The sequence below is a fragment of the Panicum hallii genome, chromosome 1, assembly GCF_002211085.1.
Source record: "Panicum hallii strain FIL2 chromosome 1, PHallii_v3.1, whole genome shotgun sequence".
Taxonomy (NCBI): Eukaryota; Viridiplantae; Streptophyta; class Magnoliopsida; order Poales; family Poaceae; genus Panicum; species Panicum hallii.
Genome location: NC_038042.1, coordinates 4,363,335 through 4,380,456, shown reverse-complemented (window position 1 = coordinate 4,380,456; position 17,122 = coordinate 4,363,335). Strand labels below are relative to the sequence as shown.

The window sequence follows — 17,122 nt, the reverse complement described above, 5'->3', positions numbered from 1 at the left end:
GGTAGTACAGAAAAAAAGAGAGGCCTAAATGTATCTAGGTGAAGAGATTCATTTACAAACCTTATCCCATCCAACCTGAAATAAGCCAATGCAAACCCTATCAGATCCACACCTGGAACAAGCCAGAGCCAGATCACTAACTGTTAGATACATTCAATCAGTATTCACCTTTTGGAATCTAGAATACATACATACCTGTAAAGGCCAAACGGAGACAACTTATTCATTTGTTGCAGTTCAGAGTAACTAAGACAAAATGATATCCATGTTGAAAGGTTTTACAGCAGAGGTAAATGGCAGTAGTCCATTCTCCACAATCTATAACAACAGACTCTAAACACACAGAAAGTAACTGTAATCTCACTTTAGCAATTCCATTCAAACGTACGAATACAAAACCATATAAATTTGTATTCGAAGCAGAAACAGCTGAAGGATGAAAAACAATGCAGATTCAAAATAACTCACAGAATACTACTCGAGCAGATTTTGTAGTGTACCATTTGAAGTTTAAAACTCGAGTAAAACAGAACCTATCCTGTAGCAAACACGATGGGGCAAAGCCCAAGGCAGTAATTTGTTAGTGGAGGCTGTCGATTTGTATTGTATGCATGTGTTGCCCAAGAAAGGCCGTACTCACCCCCACACATAAGGCTCCAAACAAGGAATCAAAGGGGCTCCTTGGGCACCGCATTTCTTTTTTTGTTTAAGAGAGGTGAGCTCTGGTGCCAAGGCTAGAGATTTGAGCTTTAGTCATAAGTTAAAAAGTTGGCACAAGGGTTGGGAAACACTAGAAACAGCATCCACGTTCTCCTGACCTCCCCACCTCCCCTTTTCCTCCAGAATTGTTTTTGTATGTTTTGTTTGGCTCACTATGTACATGTCACATCAGCCCAATCTCCAAGAGATGCAAAGGATCTATATGGTAAAACTTCCGGCCTTGCCGTGTACCAATGTCAACACAATTGAACTTGTGAAATATTTCCTTTTCTATTCGTTGGAAGAAAGTGGAAATCTTATCACAATTGCATTAGAATTCGACATCAAGAGTTTAATACAATGAATAAGATTTTAGCTATAATAATCTGCTTTGCATGGTACTTTGTTGCGATACTCAAAATCATGATATCACATAAATTTATGTTGTAAACAGTAATTGACCACTTGTCCATGTTATCACATTGGGTAAGATTCATGATTGTGGTCATGCAAAACTTTTATGCTGCTGATTCACTTGTACCAATTTTGAAAGAGTAGTTAACTGTAAAATTCTTTTAAAAAAGGTATTGTTCGTTTCAGGATTAACCTGGTGAAACTATCAATGGAATTAGCAGACTTATCTATGAGAAGAGAAAGGAACTTTGTGTCAAAATTATTGAGTGATCTCAGAGCAGCTATTGAAAATTTTGAGAGGGTCAACTCCAGCAAGTTCGATGGAATGCAAACCTGGTACAAACTGATGTTGCAGCCCCTTCCAATGAAATCGCAAAATCAGATCCCCCTTTTTGAAGTATAGCATCCCAACACCTACAACAGCAATTACGGAACATGTTCTAAATCTGATTCAAAAAGTAACTACACATGCCTATAACTCTGTCATAAAGCAAGGTGCATTCCATGATAGTGCCATAGATTAAGGAGTCAATTGTCAAAAGCCCTATTGATGCTAATATATAGCACCCTCTCCTGGTTGTCTCATTAATACTTCTTAGCCCACTACCCCCCCCCCCCCCCCTCCAAACCATCAATCCTTCATAAGCGCTCTAATAAGCTCTCTCTCTCTCTCTCTCTCTCTCTCTCTCTCTCTCTCTCTTCCTCTTCTTCTTCAAAACTCCCTGCCCCATCCAACCCAGAACACACACAACACCAGAGGGCTTTTCACCTACATACATGATCATGGTAAGGACTTAACCTTCTTCATGCTCTCCTGTGAATTCTGAATTCACCATTTACTGATGCAATAACTGTTTGGAATTTCGCAACATCAGCAGGCAATGTGGAAGCCGGCATGGTTAGAGGCCCTCAACACACAGAAGTTCTTCGTAGCATGCTCCTTCCATGAGCATGCAAAAAAGAATGAAAAGAACATCTGTTGCCTTGACTGCTGCACCAGCATCTGCCCACACTGTGTGGCAGCACACCGTGTACACCGGCTCCTGCAGGTGCGGCGGTACGTCTACCACGATGTCGTTCGACTGGAGGACCTTGAGAAGCTTATTGATTGCTCCAGCGTTCAGGTACATCAATTATGCAGTGCATGCGTACATGCAAGTCTGATGATTGTTGTCTGAGGTTCAATATGCAAGAAGACTTATAATTCTGTATCCAAATGGTGCAGTCTTATACCATTAACAGCTCTAAGGTCGTTTTCTTGAAGAAAAGACCGCAAAATAGGCAATTCAAGGGGTCAGGGAATATCTGCACCTCCTGCGACAGGAGCCTTCAAGAACCCTATTTCCACTGCTCTCTGGATTGCAAGGTGATTAGCTAAAATGAATAAGCAATGGTTGTTCACTGTTCTATGTGTCTTTATATAATTGAATTATGGTGGCTGAGAAATATAATTGAATTATGGTGGCTGAGAAAATGATACATTACAATTCATGCTAAAAGAGAGGAGGAGAACAATTATGATCTAAAAGGTACTTAGCTAGAGAAGTATCTGAACTTGTTTGTCATGCAATATCCATGTCAGTATGCTTCGATCTGAAGAAATTCCCCAGGGAATTAGAATAGCACTACAAACACAACTTTGAAAATTATGTCAGTAAATTTATAGAAAAGGTTTTTTCTTTGGAGAGACATGAAATGCAATGAATCTCATCGTGAGAATTCTAAGACATGCTCTGAAAATTATTTGACAATCTCCATCTTTTTTAGGTGGAGTATATACTACGGCAGAAGAAAAACTTGTCAGCATACTTGCGCCCATGCAAGATATTGCAGCTTGGACCTGACTTCTTCATTCCTCATGATGCTGATGATGACACAACTCACTCAACACTCGTTGATGTTGATGAGCCCATGGGATCATCGGACTCTGAGAATTTGAGTGCGCCATGCACAAATTTTGTCCGGAAAAAGCGGAGTGGACCATATATTTGTGCACGGTCTGCAAATAGAGTGTCTGATGAAGACATGGCCACAAATATGAGCAGAAGGAAAGGGGTTCCTCATAGATCGCCTTTGTGCTAATAAAAATCAATAGTTATTTTTTCATTTTCTTTACTTTTTTGTGTGTTCTTTATCTCTTGGACTAAGCTGGTGCAATACTGACGGAATTTTGTCTCAACGGAATCATGTGATTTTAATGTACATCACTAGAGGCAATTGTACTCAAATTCTTCAAGTAGATGCACCAGTTCATATATATGTACGCTTTAACATAGTTCATGTTATCCCCTTTTCAAACGTTCTTTAAGTATGTTGTTCTTATTGTTCAAAAAACTAAATGATGTCCATATTTTTTTAGTAGGTCATTAACTATGACTAAATCTAGACATCGTATCCATTATGCCATTGTTCTTAATGCTTGACATGCCTACAACTACATCCAGTAATAAACATAAAAATATTGGTATTTACATAAATTCAATAGCCAAGTCCCAAGGTGTAATTTTGTATCTAACATTCTTGACATGCTTACAACTTCAACTTTATAGTTTTTCCCTTTTGCATTCACATTCCGAAGTTGTGGACTAAATAGAGGGGATCTTTGAATCGTTTTAATGTTTTCAATGGAATGCAAAAGTATAGTGGTTAAAATTTTGTCATGTATAATCAACAGCATGAAATAGTGAAAACGAAATATTTTTGCCACAGCCTCAAGTCTAGCAAAAAGTACTCCAAACATGTTCGCTATTTTCTTGGCTGTTACAATTAAAAAGAAATAAGAGGAAATAATAAGTGCAATTATGCATAGCAGGTTTAATAAAATGACAAGTCATGAAACAATCATGACTAACCAAGACTTCCCCACTATTCCTTGTTTTCAAAAACAGCTTCTATTATCTCAAAAGTTCATGATGCAATGTACTTGCACATAAAAAATGCGACTTAGATGCTAAAAATGGCATCCTAGAAATGCCTCTTGTTGTAACAAATGTAAGCCTTCGCTAGTTATATATGTCCATAGGCAAGGGTGTGTCAACGTCAGAAATAGCAAAAAGATACAGTTGTTAGGTCAATTGACAAAGGGAACAATTTCTCCGACCAAACAAAAGTTCGAGAAGTTTTTAGTTCACCTTCCATTGCCCACTATCCTTCCTACAACCAAATGGTTAGAGGAAAAGGATGCGAACTTCTTAAGATTACAACAGTTTCCATGCAAGCAATCGTATTGTAGCAAGACAACATGGTTGGATCTTGTTGATTACATTTTGCTTCGCAGGGAAGCATTAACAACACAAAGTTAAATAAACTTCAACCATTGGAAGATGAGCAATTCTAGCTTTAACTAATGAAGCCTACAGTGATGCCTACTCAGATCATCTCGAGATCAGGACATGAGACTAATATTTTTTCCATGCACCTCGTGATATGATTCGACACATATAGCTGGAAAGCTCGGGAAGTGCACTCGTGCGCGTCATCGACTAAATATTATAAGCACATTAAGATAATCTAGTGTTGATTAAAACAGTGAAATCTTTGTCATCCTCTCATGATGGTGATTATTAAAAAAATATTGGCCTAGTTGTAGGTACCCTCTCCCTCTTGACTTTGACTGGAACCAAACAGTTTTTTCTCTTGAATTTTCTGCAAGCATTTGCATTTCAACCACTGTAATTTCTCAGCAGTGTCCGATGTGTTGTCACTGCTGTAATCTCAGATGCATGCCCCATCTAGTTTGATGGCAGATCTCAAATTCATGCAATTAGTAACTGGGGTATATTATTTATTAGAAAAGAACAAATTCAGATGTTACATTCAAATATCAGCAAAATATGGTTATAGGTGTCTGGTGTATTCATTTGGGAAGGGGAAACAGCTAAATGGCAATTGATCATGTCATGTCGAGGATGTGAAGCTAGGGTCACTAAACCACTCTGAGCAGACCAATTGGGTGTTGTACTCTTTCTCAATTCAAGTTAGCATCAAACAGCAGAGTTAAGCATGTTTAGTCATGTTTGGACAAATCAGGTGCGCAAAACAAGACAGTATCTAATAGTAAAAAGCAATAATAATAGTCCAGGCAGCAAAAGAGCAGCACAAATCTCAATAGATTCGAAATTTGTTGCAAAGAACCAGCCATGGTCCGCTAAAACCCACTGATGGTAAAAGGACTAGTTCCTAGCAGCAAAAATTAGAAAGCCATGAGATTTGAAGAACCGTACTGTTGAGTATTTAGGATGGAGAAAAACTGCAATGTCTTTAAGTCTAAAACCTTCAAGGATGGAATATGCAACTAAAGTTATTTCCCTTTGAACACAACAATTTTGCAGTGATCGTCTACTCATAAAATACTAATTTAATAATGTAATGGTTCCAACTAGTCATGCAGTCATGGTAACTCAACCAAACATGCTTCATTCCATGGTTAGTTCTTCTAATGAATGTGGCAGATGAAGACTTGCAACAGAATAGGATGACGTGGATTTAGAATTTAATCTGCCTGGGCAGGTCTTGGAAAACTCAGAATCGAGGCTTCTGATAGAGGTGGTGGGCACAGAGGACTTCAAAAGTAAGCTGACGAAGTTGGTAGTTCCTCTTGCAGACCAATTTCCAGGAGCGCTATATAGTCTAATCAGATACCTCAGATCGCAAGTCTCTAGTCTAATAATTTAGGGTTAATTATCAAATGATACCCCACCCACCCCCAAACAAAACAAAATCATTCTATGTAGAGAGGCATACATAATAAGTCACAAGAATCAATTTGTTTGAATTGAAAACCTCAGAAGCTTTGGATGATCTGTGTCTCAGAACTACTTTGTGGCCTATGTCCTTTGACTTCATTATTCCAAGAAAATTGTAGAGAAAAGTGTCTGTTACAGATGGTTGACAATCCTCATATACAATGTCTGGTTCAGCAGAGTAAGCAACACTATTGCTTACTCAGATTTCTTGTCCTACATAAGTCCAGTGGCACATCAGGTCCTTTTTCCTTGAGTGTACAATTTCAATTTCCAGAGGAACTCATAGTTTATTTGAGCAGAAAATAATACTGTGCGGTAATGTCATTAGCTGGAGCGTCTCTACAAAGGAGTAGCAAATCTAAAACTACAGTCTTTTCCACCATCATTGGAAGATATTGAGAACTAAAGATCTCAGCAACTTACATTAGCTGAAGCCAACTAAAAGCATTTATTCGACAAAAGCCCATGCATGAACTCAAAAAGTCAACTAAACTAGAAGTTTAGCATTTCCTATTCTAGGGATGCTCAGTCAACTAATAACCATATGATAGATGATGGCTCCGAAGAAGATTGGTGAAGATCTCCAGATGTGCTGATAAGTCGGCGTATTTTGAATATTAAAACCAAGTAAATTAATTATCCACTAAGGACTCGCAAGATCAAGACCTGGCATATCATCTATTATCTGATAACTGACAAGTATGAAGATTACAGTGTTGACAAAGTTTCTTTCACATGGGATCTATTTAACCATTTCCCACCAACAATTTCTTTATCACAACAGATATCTATTCGACATAACTAGCAAAGCTCTAGAAAATATGTGGTAAAGTTAGAACGCCCCACCTAGCCAACCCGACCATAAAACCCAGGTGTTATAGTGGAAGGGGTGGGGGCCTTTATCCTTGGTCCAACATTCCCCCTACGGCGTGCGAGCCCGGCGTAGCCCGCAGCAGGTTGCCCGGCGTAGCCCGCAGCAGGTCTCAGCACACGAGAGATGCAGGGGAAATCGCGCAGCGGAAATGCGTGGCCGGGAGGGATCGAACCCAGGACCTCGGCTCTGGTACCAAGTTAGAACGCCCCACCTAGCCAACCCGACCATAAAACCCAGGTGTTATAGTGGGAGGGGTGGGGGCCTTTATTCTTGGTCCAACAGGTAAGATATTGAATGATTTGCCTGTCTCAGGGTCAGGATTAGAACCCTTTTATAGGTGAAAAACTTGCTACTCTTTGAACACTTGAATTTCTTGCCTGGACCAGAATTTCTTACCTGGAACATGCCGCACATAAGAAATGAGACATAGATATCAACCTAGACGTCCAATCCCAATGGATCTGTCCATGTCAGTGGTCTGTAGAAAGCTGGAGATGTGAACAGCACACTGGTACAAGAGAAATGTCAAGAGATCAGCCTCCTTGCCTTCTCCACAGCAAGGCCATGAATCCTACAAGAGAAATGTCAAGGATTCATCAGGCATAAATCACGACGCAGTGAATGGTACACGAATGCACCTGCAAAGATGATACAGTTCTTCACCATGAGAAGCCGCAAGACAAACAGTAACTAACTAGTCTGAACTTAGGTCATCCTCTCAACGCCTAAGCACGTTTCAACAACGACGAGTCGAGGGCACTGACATGAGAAATCACTGGTTCAATCCCGGACCCAGAGGTTGCACATCCAAAACTTCCAATCCTAGCACTCCCGCGCCACCGCGGGTGGCATTACATCGAACACTTGGAAGGCAGCAAGCTTCCAGAGCAACGCTCACCTTCACGGCTTCACCAACCTTTCCAACATGATCGCCGCGCAGCAACCGCAGGGCGTAGGGAGCCCACGGGCCCCCTTCCGGAGGCGGCGTCCCCGGTGAGCGCGGCGGCGGCGGCAGAAGGCGCGGCCGCTTGCCTGCCATGGGGGCGGTTCTGCCTCTCAGCATCGTGTCGGCCTTTTGGTCACTGACAAGTGGGGCCGACCTACCTGTCGAGCAGGTGGGACCGTGGGGCGCCGGGCGAACAAGGAAGTAGGACAACGTTTTCGGAAAGACCCCCTCCCTCGACCCTCGGCCTGTCTCCCCGTCCATTGGAAACTTTCGAAAATACCCCTGATTTCATCTTCGCCGTCGCCGCTCTCCTCCGGCCATGGCCACCGCCGGCAAGCCCTCCGCCTCTCTGCCCGCTGCAGCCGCGCCCTCCACCTCCTTCAACGCTCTCGATTCGGTCCACTTCTCCTCGGGGAACCCCCGCATCGAGGAGACCCGCGGCGTCGTCCTCCTCCACCCCGACCAGCCCGCCGCCTCCTCCTCGCCTCATCTCCCGGTAAGCCACGCCTTCTAGGGTTTCCGTACTGGTATCACCGTGGACAGGGTTGTGGCCTGATCTCCATATCTGCCTCGCGCGCGTGTTTGTAGGTGGGGAGGAAGCCGCGGGTATGCGTGCTCGCGGTGCCCAATCACATGACCTACGCCGACTTCTGCCGCTTCTGCGGCGCCTTCGTCCCCCACACACTCGAGATGCGCATTGTCAGGTGCCTCGCCTCGCCTGATCGCTACTGCTATGCTTCGCTTACCCTTCATACGGTTGCGTGCTTCCTTAGAGACCAATCGGTCGAGTTGATGCAATCTGACCATCTGAGTAGTCTCAGTAGGTGGTTCGAGTTAATTTGCAGCCTTAGTTCCCTCAATGCTGTGATTTCTTTTTATAATACTTGAACCTCCAAATTGGCTGACTTATAATCCCATCAGAAAGAATTGGCCGACTTGATGTGCTGGTGTGATTTCCATGTATGTGGGTTGGAGTGTTAATTGATGGTTATGTTGTAGGACTGATGGTGCAGAGGACCAGTATAGTGTTCTTATAAATTTCGACACTCAGAACTCCACAGACAACTTTTATAAGCACTTCAATGGGAAGCAATTCTCTTCGCTGGAGGTGTTAGTTGTTTTGACTCTGCTGAATCTAGCATTGTGTTTATTTCTCCTGATGCTTTGATTAAATTTTACAATGGCAATTGATTGGAGGTTAATATGGTGCAGGGGGATGTTTGCCATGTCCGTTTTGTGGAAGATGTGCACTACACTCAATTGATTGAGCATGCACATAGCTCAGTTACGAGCTTGGCTGAGCAACCTACATGTCCAGTATGTCTTGGTATGTCTAGTTGTCTTAAACAACTCTATACATCTTTCAAAAGAAAATTAGAGTAGAGTGCTCTGTTCCGTTTGATGATTGAAACTTTGAAAGCTCATAACCTCTCTTTGAACTTTCTCTTGTATTGCATTGAAATGGCTAGAAATGTTCAGTACCTAGACATTTAATCATGATTCCTGCTTGTAATGATATATTCACTGGTTGATGGCAAAGAGAACATTTGTGATCATGTCGAGTTAGATGTGGACTGGTTAAGTGAAACCTGATTTTGACATATGCATTTGCTATCTCTTCATTCCATAAAGGAAACTTAAACCATGTTTTAAGTTTGTGCATGATGATGTGGCTGTTGAATTTCAGACCCTTATTCCAGTTGATGTAACAATTTGTTGTGTTTAATAGCCTCTCTGTGCTGTTGAATTCCAGACCCTCATTCCAGTTGATCGGTAACAATTTGTTGTGTTTAATAGTCTCTCTGTGTCTTTGTCCTATTTCTAATTGATAACAGAAGGTTTAGCCATGCTTAGAAATATGTATTATGTAAATTTAGGGTTTCCACACATATCGTCGTTTACACAGGCTTACTATAATGTAGGAGGCTGGGATTTTTTTCCCTGGCGTTTCATTTTGTTGCTTTGGCAGTCGCAGTACATGCAACTTATAGCTGTCACATGTAATATATCCATTATTGTTTTTGTGTTCACTTCACAATATAGAAGCTCGGTGCCATGCATTTTATCAGCTCACTAGTATATTTGAGCTAAACAGGGTGGTATTTGAAGTTTATGTTGGTGACAGCATATATTTGTTTTTATCTTTAAATAGAACGACTTGACCAAGATCCTGGAGGCATTCTCACAACAATCTGCAATCATTCTTTCCACTGCTCGTGCATATCAAAATGGACAGACTCATCATGCCCGGTAAGAGAGTAAGATGGTTTGTTTAGTTAATATGTTTTTCTATGTTAGTTTACTAACTTTAGTATTATGCTGATTGTGCTATTATGGTTTCCGTATTTAAATTTAAAATGGAAATATGAAACTCAACTATGCTATCGGTGTCTTTGGGAATATCTTTTCTCCCCAAGTTAGAAGTATCTCAAATTTGCATTTGCGAGCAAATGAATTGGATTTGAACTCTGTTGCTAATCTGTTTTCCCTGGCTTTAGAATAAAAAGCATATTATGCCATTCTTTTGCGCACACTGGCAGCATGAGAAGGTTGTGGTTACATTGAAAGTATCTTTCAGGTCTGTAGATATTGTCAGCAGCAACCAGAGAAATCCATGTGTTCTATTTGTGGAACTTCGGAGAATCTTTGGATATGTGTAATCTGTGGCCATGTTGGCTGTGGAAGGTAAAATATTTCATGTTCATCCTGGAAATTGTGAATTTTACTAAATAACTTGTGTAACCTGATTGCTGGGGATATTCACAGGTACAAAGGCGGACATGCTATCGAACACTGGAAGGAAACTCAACATTGCTATTCACTTGAATTAGAGACACAGAAAGTTTGGGACTATGCTGGGGACAATTATGTCCATCGGCTTATTCAGTCAAAAACAGATGGAAAGCTAGTTGAGTACAATTGCCATGGTGGTCACACAGCAGAGAACACATGTTCACTATGCAGTGGTGATGCCGCAATGAGTGAAGCTCTACTGAACAGTAAATTTGAAGCTGTAATGTGTTAAGTACATTATTTCTTTTGTTGATTGTTATCCAATACCATCTTGATAAACTTCTATATGCCTTGCGTTACAACATTGGCTTTCCCTTCTTTTAGATTGTTAACATTGAGTTTCGCTTCTTTTAGATTGTTGAAGAGTACAATGATCTTGTCACGTCTCAGCTTGAAAAGCAAAGAAATGTAAGTTGATACCTGTATATGCTTTTCTTAATAATGTTTATTATTCTGCTAGATAGTGTTTTTATACTTGGAAGACTGCTGTATACAAAGCCATGTGATTTATGATTTGGTTTTCGTGCTAATGTAGTACTATGAGTCACTTCTATTAGAAGACAAAGAGGAAACTGAGAAAGAAATTGCTGCTGCTGTTGAGAAAGCTGTGAGCATAAAAATCCAAAAGTTGGAAGCAAAGATTGACAAATGCACAGAAGAGAAAAGGTTTCTTGATGAAGTAAGCATTTGAGTACTTGGCTACATGCTAAAGCTAAATCTGAATGTTAGCTCTTAAAAATTGGTGTTATCTGGGGACTTTCATCTGTATTCATAATTGCTTGGATTGTGTCCTTTCCCGCAGGTCAATGGCAATCTTGTCAAGAATCAGGAGAAGTGGATTGAAACAATACGAAAGGCACAAGCAAGGTAATTTGTTTGTTGTGCTTCAAATAAACACAATCACCTGTTATCATTCCTTGTTTGATGCAACCCTGACATTATTCGAGTTATAGAATTGATGCTCATATTTTCTGGTCAGAAATGCCATGGACAGCTCAATTTGGTATAGACCCACTAGCTTCCATATGACCATATGTTCTCATGAATCATAAGTGGTCGTTTGTTGGATTGCGTTCTGTTTTTGTTTATCACTGTTGCAGGTGTTGAATACAATGGTCATATACGAATTTAGAGATTAGAATTAGAACATGCACTTTTTTGTTTTCATCTAAAATGGTGTAATTTTATTTCAGGGAGCAAGCTGCCCTCAGATTGAAAGATGAAAAGATTGAAAAACTGCAAGAAGAGGTTAGTACGTTTAAAGTATGGTTTCAGAATGTATTCATGTTCTGTTTTCTGTCATTTCAACCAATGATCCGTTATGCAGAATGTGTGATATAGTTTGTGGTTCGCTGCTAACTGATCTGCTGTTCTCCTGTGACAGATAAGAGACTTGATAGCTCACTTTGAGTGCCAAAATGCCATTGCACAAGCTCCTGACTCAATCTCAAGCAATATACAAGGGGGCACGATTCTTCCTGTAGCATCCTCGTCATCCTCAAGCAACAGCGGCAGAAGCAGCCCTGTTCGTGGCACGATGAACGGGAAGCTGAAGTGAGATCTGCACGCACTGCAGGCTGCACTTATGTGGATGATGTTTACTGTTAGCAACCTAGATCATAGTTCATTACGGTAAATAGTAGCATACATCTGTCACCATCCTGATCTCTCTGATGCGTTGTTGATAATCGATGCTAGTGTGGTGTGGTATCCTTTTGACTTCTCAACTTCATATAACCAGAAATTCCACAGCGTGAGTACTTTGTGAAGCATTAATATAAGGCCTGCAGATTTTGATTCACGCTACTACTGTTAGGCCTGCAGATTTTGTGTAACGTATTGTACTCTTGCGCGGACTGTGTATCTATGCCCAAAGTTTCTCCGCCGACAGTGACGCAGGGAACGTGAAAGGGACATGTACAATTGCGAAGCATTTTCCCCCTTTCCGTGGTAACGTGTGAGACTTGCCCGTGTCTCTTTGTTCTATGCTGGTGGCGTAAAGCCACGGTTTAGCGTATTCCATGGGGGAACCATCGATTGGTACCTCATCTTTTTGTGATGGATGTGGCATCTGTAGTTTGCTCGTGAAGAACTCCTGGGTTTTTCCCCCGGCTTTAGTGGTAGTTTTGTGGCCTTGTTTTTCTTCTAAGTTTGCAGATTGCGGGGTTGCATTCTGATATTCTGATGTATAAACCCTGCTTTTTTGACATGTCCTTTTCTTTTCTTCTTTAAAGACACACCACGAACGTAGGTTGATAGCGAGTCGCACGGCACAGCTTCGACATGTGCCCAGCTGCAGCGAAAATGGAGCTCGTAATCAATCGATTCATTGTCGGCCGTCAATCAGTGATCAAGTGATTCTTTCGTTTGTTCACAAATCAGCCAGCTGAAATTCGCCGAATTTTAAGCAAGTTTTGCCTGCCGACCACTAACCATAGATTTGTCAGAAATAAGAACATAACAATAGGGCAGAGGCAGGCACTAGCCGAAACTTGAACGACCAATCTGATTCTCCCGGGGGGGAAAAAACTTGAACAGCTAATCCAATGGGCGCCGAATTCTTAAGGCTGACCCATTTTTCCAAAACAAAAAAAAAAGAGTCATCTAAGCACAGACCTGATAAGTGCCAGACGGGCCAAGCCATGCGGTCCCGCCCGCCAGCGCCAGGTCGCCATCCGAAAACAAATTCCGCTTGCAGGAGTGCACGCGAATCCCCAAACTACCCCTGCATCCACCCCGTCCCACCTGCACCGCCACCTGCGAAGCACGCCCGCGGCGCCGGCGCCGCATCACCTCGCTCGGCAAGTCATTTTCCGTCATCCACCATGCCTCCTACCACCCTGCTACTTAATCAGCGCATCGCCCGCTCTTAACCTTCGTCGTGCTCACCTTAACCAAACACGAGTAGCTGATTAAGAACGCGAGCGAGGCTACTGATCACCACCTGTCGTCTGACCTGCTGCGACCTGATCGACTGAGCGCAGCTGAAAGTACACGTACGTACTCGTTGCGTCATTGCTTGATTGGGAGAGATGGAGGCTGCATCATCGTCGTCGACGTCATCGCTGAGCGCGCTGCTGCGGCACAGGCTGCGGGCCACCGTGCGCCGCTGCTTCGGCAACGGCGGCGGCCGCCTGGGCCTGGGCGAGCGGATGCGGTGGCGCCGGCGCGCGGGCGCCGGGGAGTTCCGGTACAACCCGCTCAGCTACGCGCTCAACTTCGACGGGGGCGACCTTGTCGGCGTCGACGGCGAGGAGGACCGCCGCCGCCGGGATCGCTTCCTGCACCGGACATTCTCGTCGCACCTCACGCCGGCGCCGCGTGCCGCCGTCGAGGCCGCGTAGCGCCTCGCCTTGAGAGCTTGGCGGAGTGGCGGTGACTGAATCTTGAGATCGAGTACTTGTGTGCAGAGTGTCTATCGATGCGTTTACGGTTTATCCCAGTATCATGTTGATTATAGACATGCGCAGCAAAGTTGAGTAAATGTTCTTACATTATCGATCAAATTTATCCCGCTTTCGGAAGAATGATCGAGCTTGAGGTTAAAAACGAAGTAAAAACACGGTGGAATTCTAATAGTATTAATCAATCATGAAAAGCCTATGCATTTGTCTTGACCAGGCTTAAAAGGGAGAAAAATGTCTTGTGATTTTCATGTGGAATTCAGCTTGCTCCAGAGGAAGGTGTAGCTTTGACGAGTGATTAGCCGCAGCTTGGACTTTTGGACAGCAAGGCCAGCCAGACGAGTAGTGTGGGCTGTGGCTACGCGAGGTACGGTGCTGCCATGCCAATGCAAGCTGAACCGGACGCTACAGGAAGCGGGCGAGCAACGTCGTGAGTCATGACCGAGAGTGACTGACCATTGGGACACCTGGTCGGTAGATGGCCCCATGAAAATCCTGCTCCCGGTATCAACCTTTTACGGTCGGCAAGAGATACGTGCTCGCGAGAATACATATCACAGCCAAATTCATGCTTGTGTGCCCAAATTCACCCGACCAAAACTCACCCATGCTAGTGTTGTAGTATGGTGTTATATCATACGTGGATGCACGCCACAGTTTCATCCATATGCTGCTAGGATACGGTGTTGTTTCCGTGGTTTAGACTACAAGTTTGCCCTTGTACGGGGGTATTGGTGTTTCAATTCGTGGTTGTGCCATATTATCACTCTTATACCGGGTATGATACCGTTTTAGACCTAATTTAGCTAGGTAGGTACTCTTTGATCATGGTTTTAACCCAAGTTCCCAAATTAACCGTGCATCGTAAGGTTTTGCCTTGTTGTCCTTAAAAAACGAACGAGGTCGTTGATATGTGGTTATACCACATCTTATCAATGCAATCCAGGTGGGGATGCTCTCCCCTCCGGTGATTATTAAAAAAAACTTACTACCGGACATTTTGATCGATAGCAACATTTTAACCAAATGTAAGCTAAAAGGATTTCTAGCTATGTGGTATAATAAGAAGCCAGCGATCTTGATTCGGAGCTTAACGGTCACACGTGGAATGGAGATCCTGGAGTTTAACCATCCGGTGGTGACATGGTTCAATGGGCAATGACATGCTTCTATTATGGGGACTAATCTTTGAACTTGTAGTATTTTTCTTCTTCCTCTTTGTATATGTGATTGGAGATATTTCTCCTTTACTTGCTGTACTCTCACCTCCTTCTATTGTACTCTCCTAACTTTTCAAGATGCGATATTCTCAAACAAAAAGAAAACTTTTCAAGATGTGATCATGTACTTAGTGTCGTGCACCCTCTATTACCAGCTTGCCGGAATCTATGGTAAATTTATTCAAATAGGACTCTCGTCCCCCCTTCTCGTGTTTCCTCAAAATATAAGAAGCTGGCAATAGCCAAAGTTTCAGGAGAGAACTAAAAAACTACTACCTTGTAAGTTTCTCACTCCAGTCGCACGTTTTAGACAAATATTTGCGATCTAAACACCTCTTTGAACAAAGCCATTTTATCTCGATTTGCGAAACGGTTTCATGCAATACCTCATCAGTTCGCGTAAAACACGTTAATATAAGTTCGAGCCGGTCGAAACTCTCCCAGATGGGTCAAACTCGCCTGGTTAGACTTCGATTCAATAAGCTGGGACACCGTGCTTCTGATAATGATAAGGTGGAGTTTTCATTTCAGTAATTTGTATCTCAAAGTATCATCCAACATTCCAACCAACCCGTCCCGCCCGCAACGCCACCTACTACGCTAGCTCTGATCCACGGCACTGTCCTTTTCCGTCATTCCCCACGCCTCCTCTCCTACTCCCCCTAGCTTGGCTACTCCTCCAGTCCTACCATACTTAATCGCCGCCTCGCCCGCCCTTAACCTGCGTCGCGCCCACCTGTAACCACCCGCAAAGCTAACTCATTAAGAAAGCAAGGCTACTAATCACGCACGCTCCCTGCTAGTCCGACCCTGCTGCGAGCAGCTAGCTGACCGTGCGATCGCTTGCCTGGGCCAGCGCCCGGCGGCCGGGCCAGCCTGCAGCGTGCGGTGCGAGCGGATGGAGGCGCTGCCGTCGCCCGCGTCGCCGCCGTCGTCGCTGAGCGCGCTGCGGCACAGGCTGCGCGCATCGGTGTGCTGCTGCTTCGGCAGCGGCGGCGGCCTCGGCGAGCGGATGCGGTGGCGCCGGCGCGCGGGCGTCGGGGAGTTCCGGTACGACCCGCTCAGCTACGCGCTCAACTTCGACGAGGGCGACCTCGACGCCGACGACGAGGACTTGTTCGAAGCTGCCCACGCCGGGCGCGGCGACGGCTTGCTCTACCAGAGCTTCTCGTCGCGGCTGTCCACGCCTGCGGCGGCTATCGAGGTCGCGTAGCTGAGGTCATGGATTTTACTACTGTTACTGAATCAGTGTGCAGATGTTTGCGTTCGTCGATCAGATTTTGCTGTATTTGTACATGCATGCGTTCCAGAATTGAGAGTAGCGGATACTAGGTCGATCAAGAATTGGAATTCTTGGAGTTACTGTGTAAAGATTTAGCTCTATGGATCATTAATTCGTGCGTACTATTGGCGGTTTTGGAAGAATTTGGCAGGAAAATTCCCCTTTTCAAACTATTTTTGTTTATTTATTTTTCTTGTGATACACTCCCCTGGTCCCACAACAGGCACACGTATTATTTATACTAATACAGTCCGTACAGCTAATATAAATTTTACCCGGAGCTACATGAAACCACCAACTATATACTCATTAATTTCGTGTAGTGGCCGTGCCGTGACCGCGTGAGTTAGTGATTGTCCGGATTCTGAATGATAGCACAACGCCCGTATGTTGCTACGGGTAATATAAATTTTAGCCACGCCTATATGAGACCACCAACTTTATACTTTTTCACTCCTTATACAAACTCGTGGCTGCATGAGGCATTAATTGCTCGGGTTCCGATTGGGATTTCAATTAATTTGTCAGGATTCGGATTAGTATTCCAATTAATTTATCAGGATTCTGATTAGAATTCCAATTGACGGGCCAAGTAATCATTGCTTTATTTAGAAATAAAATAGAGACTAAGTAAAGATATCCGTGCGTTGCTACGGGCAAAGTTGGTATAAGTATCGGATAGGTATAGTTGTCCATACGTTAATCTGTATGGATCTACATGATCGAGTTATATACGGAGGGCTGA

General features: G+C 43.4%; 4 protein-coding genes across 5 annotated transcripts; all 4 read left to right on the top strand.

Moving 5' to 3' along the window:
• Window positions 1-1,785: 1,785 nt before the first annotated feature.
• On the top strand, window positions 1,786-3,416 carry LOC112886653. 2 transcript variants are annotated; one of them, XM_025952617.1, is made up of 4 exons: window positions 1,786-1,899; window positions 1,989-2,237; window positions 2,339-2,479; window positions 2,881-3,416. In XM_025952617.1, the coding sequence occupies exons 1-4, from the start codon at window positions 1,891-1,893 to the stop codon at window positions 3,193-3,195; spliced, it is 714 nt and encodes a 237-aa protein (XP_025808402.1). In that variant the 5' UTR covers window positions 1,786-1,890; the 3' UTR covers window positions 3,196-3,416. The 2 variants fall into 2 exon arrangements, with proteins under 2 accessions (XP_025808402.1, XP_025808410.1); XM_025952625.1 differs by having other exon boundaries at window positions 1,787-1,899; window positions 1,992-2,237.
• A 4,505-nt stretch (window positions 3,417-7,921) lies between these two features.
• Window positions 7,922-12,272, top strand: LOC112886644 (BRCA1-associated protein). Its single transcript, XM_025952605.1, has 12 exons — window positions 7,922-8,174; window positions 8,267-8,382; window positions 8,678-8,786; window positions 8,891-9,005; window positions 9,831-9,928; window positions 10,257-10,363; window positions 10,445-10,691; window positions 10,826-10,879; window positions 11,007-11,150; window positions 11,274-11,338; window positions 11,665-11,719; window positions 11,856-12,272. The coding sequence occupies exons 1-12, from the start codon at window positions 7,998-8,000 to the stop codon at window positions 12,027-12,029; spliced, it is 1,461 nt and encodes a 486-aa protein (XP_025808390.1). The 5' UTR covers window positions 7,922-7,997; the 3' UTR covers window positions 12,030-12,272.
• A 1,093-nt stretch (window positions 12,273-13,365) lies between these two features.
• LOC112878958 lies at window positions 13,366-14,012 on the top strand. Its single transcript, XM_025943240.1, has one exon. The coding sequence runs from the start codon at window positions 13,504-13,506 to the stop codon at window positions 13,813-13,815; it is 312 nt and encodes a 103-aa protein (XP_025799025.1). The 5' UTR covers window positions 13,366-13,503; the 3' UTR covers window positions 13,816-14,012.
• A 1,764-nt stretch (window positions 14,013-15,776) lies between these two features.
• Window positions 15,777-16,547, top strand: LOC112891257. Its single transcript, XM_025958169.1, has one exon. The coding sequence runs from the start codon at window positions 15,994-15,996 to the stop codon at window positions 16,306-16,308; it is 315 nt and encodes a 104-aa protein (XP_025813954.1). The 5' UTR covers window positions 15,777-15,993; the 3' UTR covers window positions 16,309-16,547.
• The last annotated feature ends 575 nt before the right edge of the window (window positions 16,548-17,122 follow it).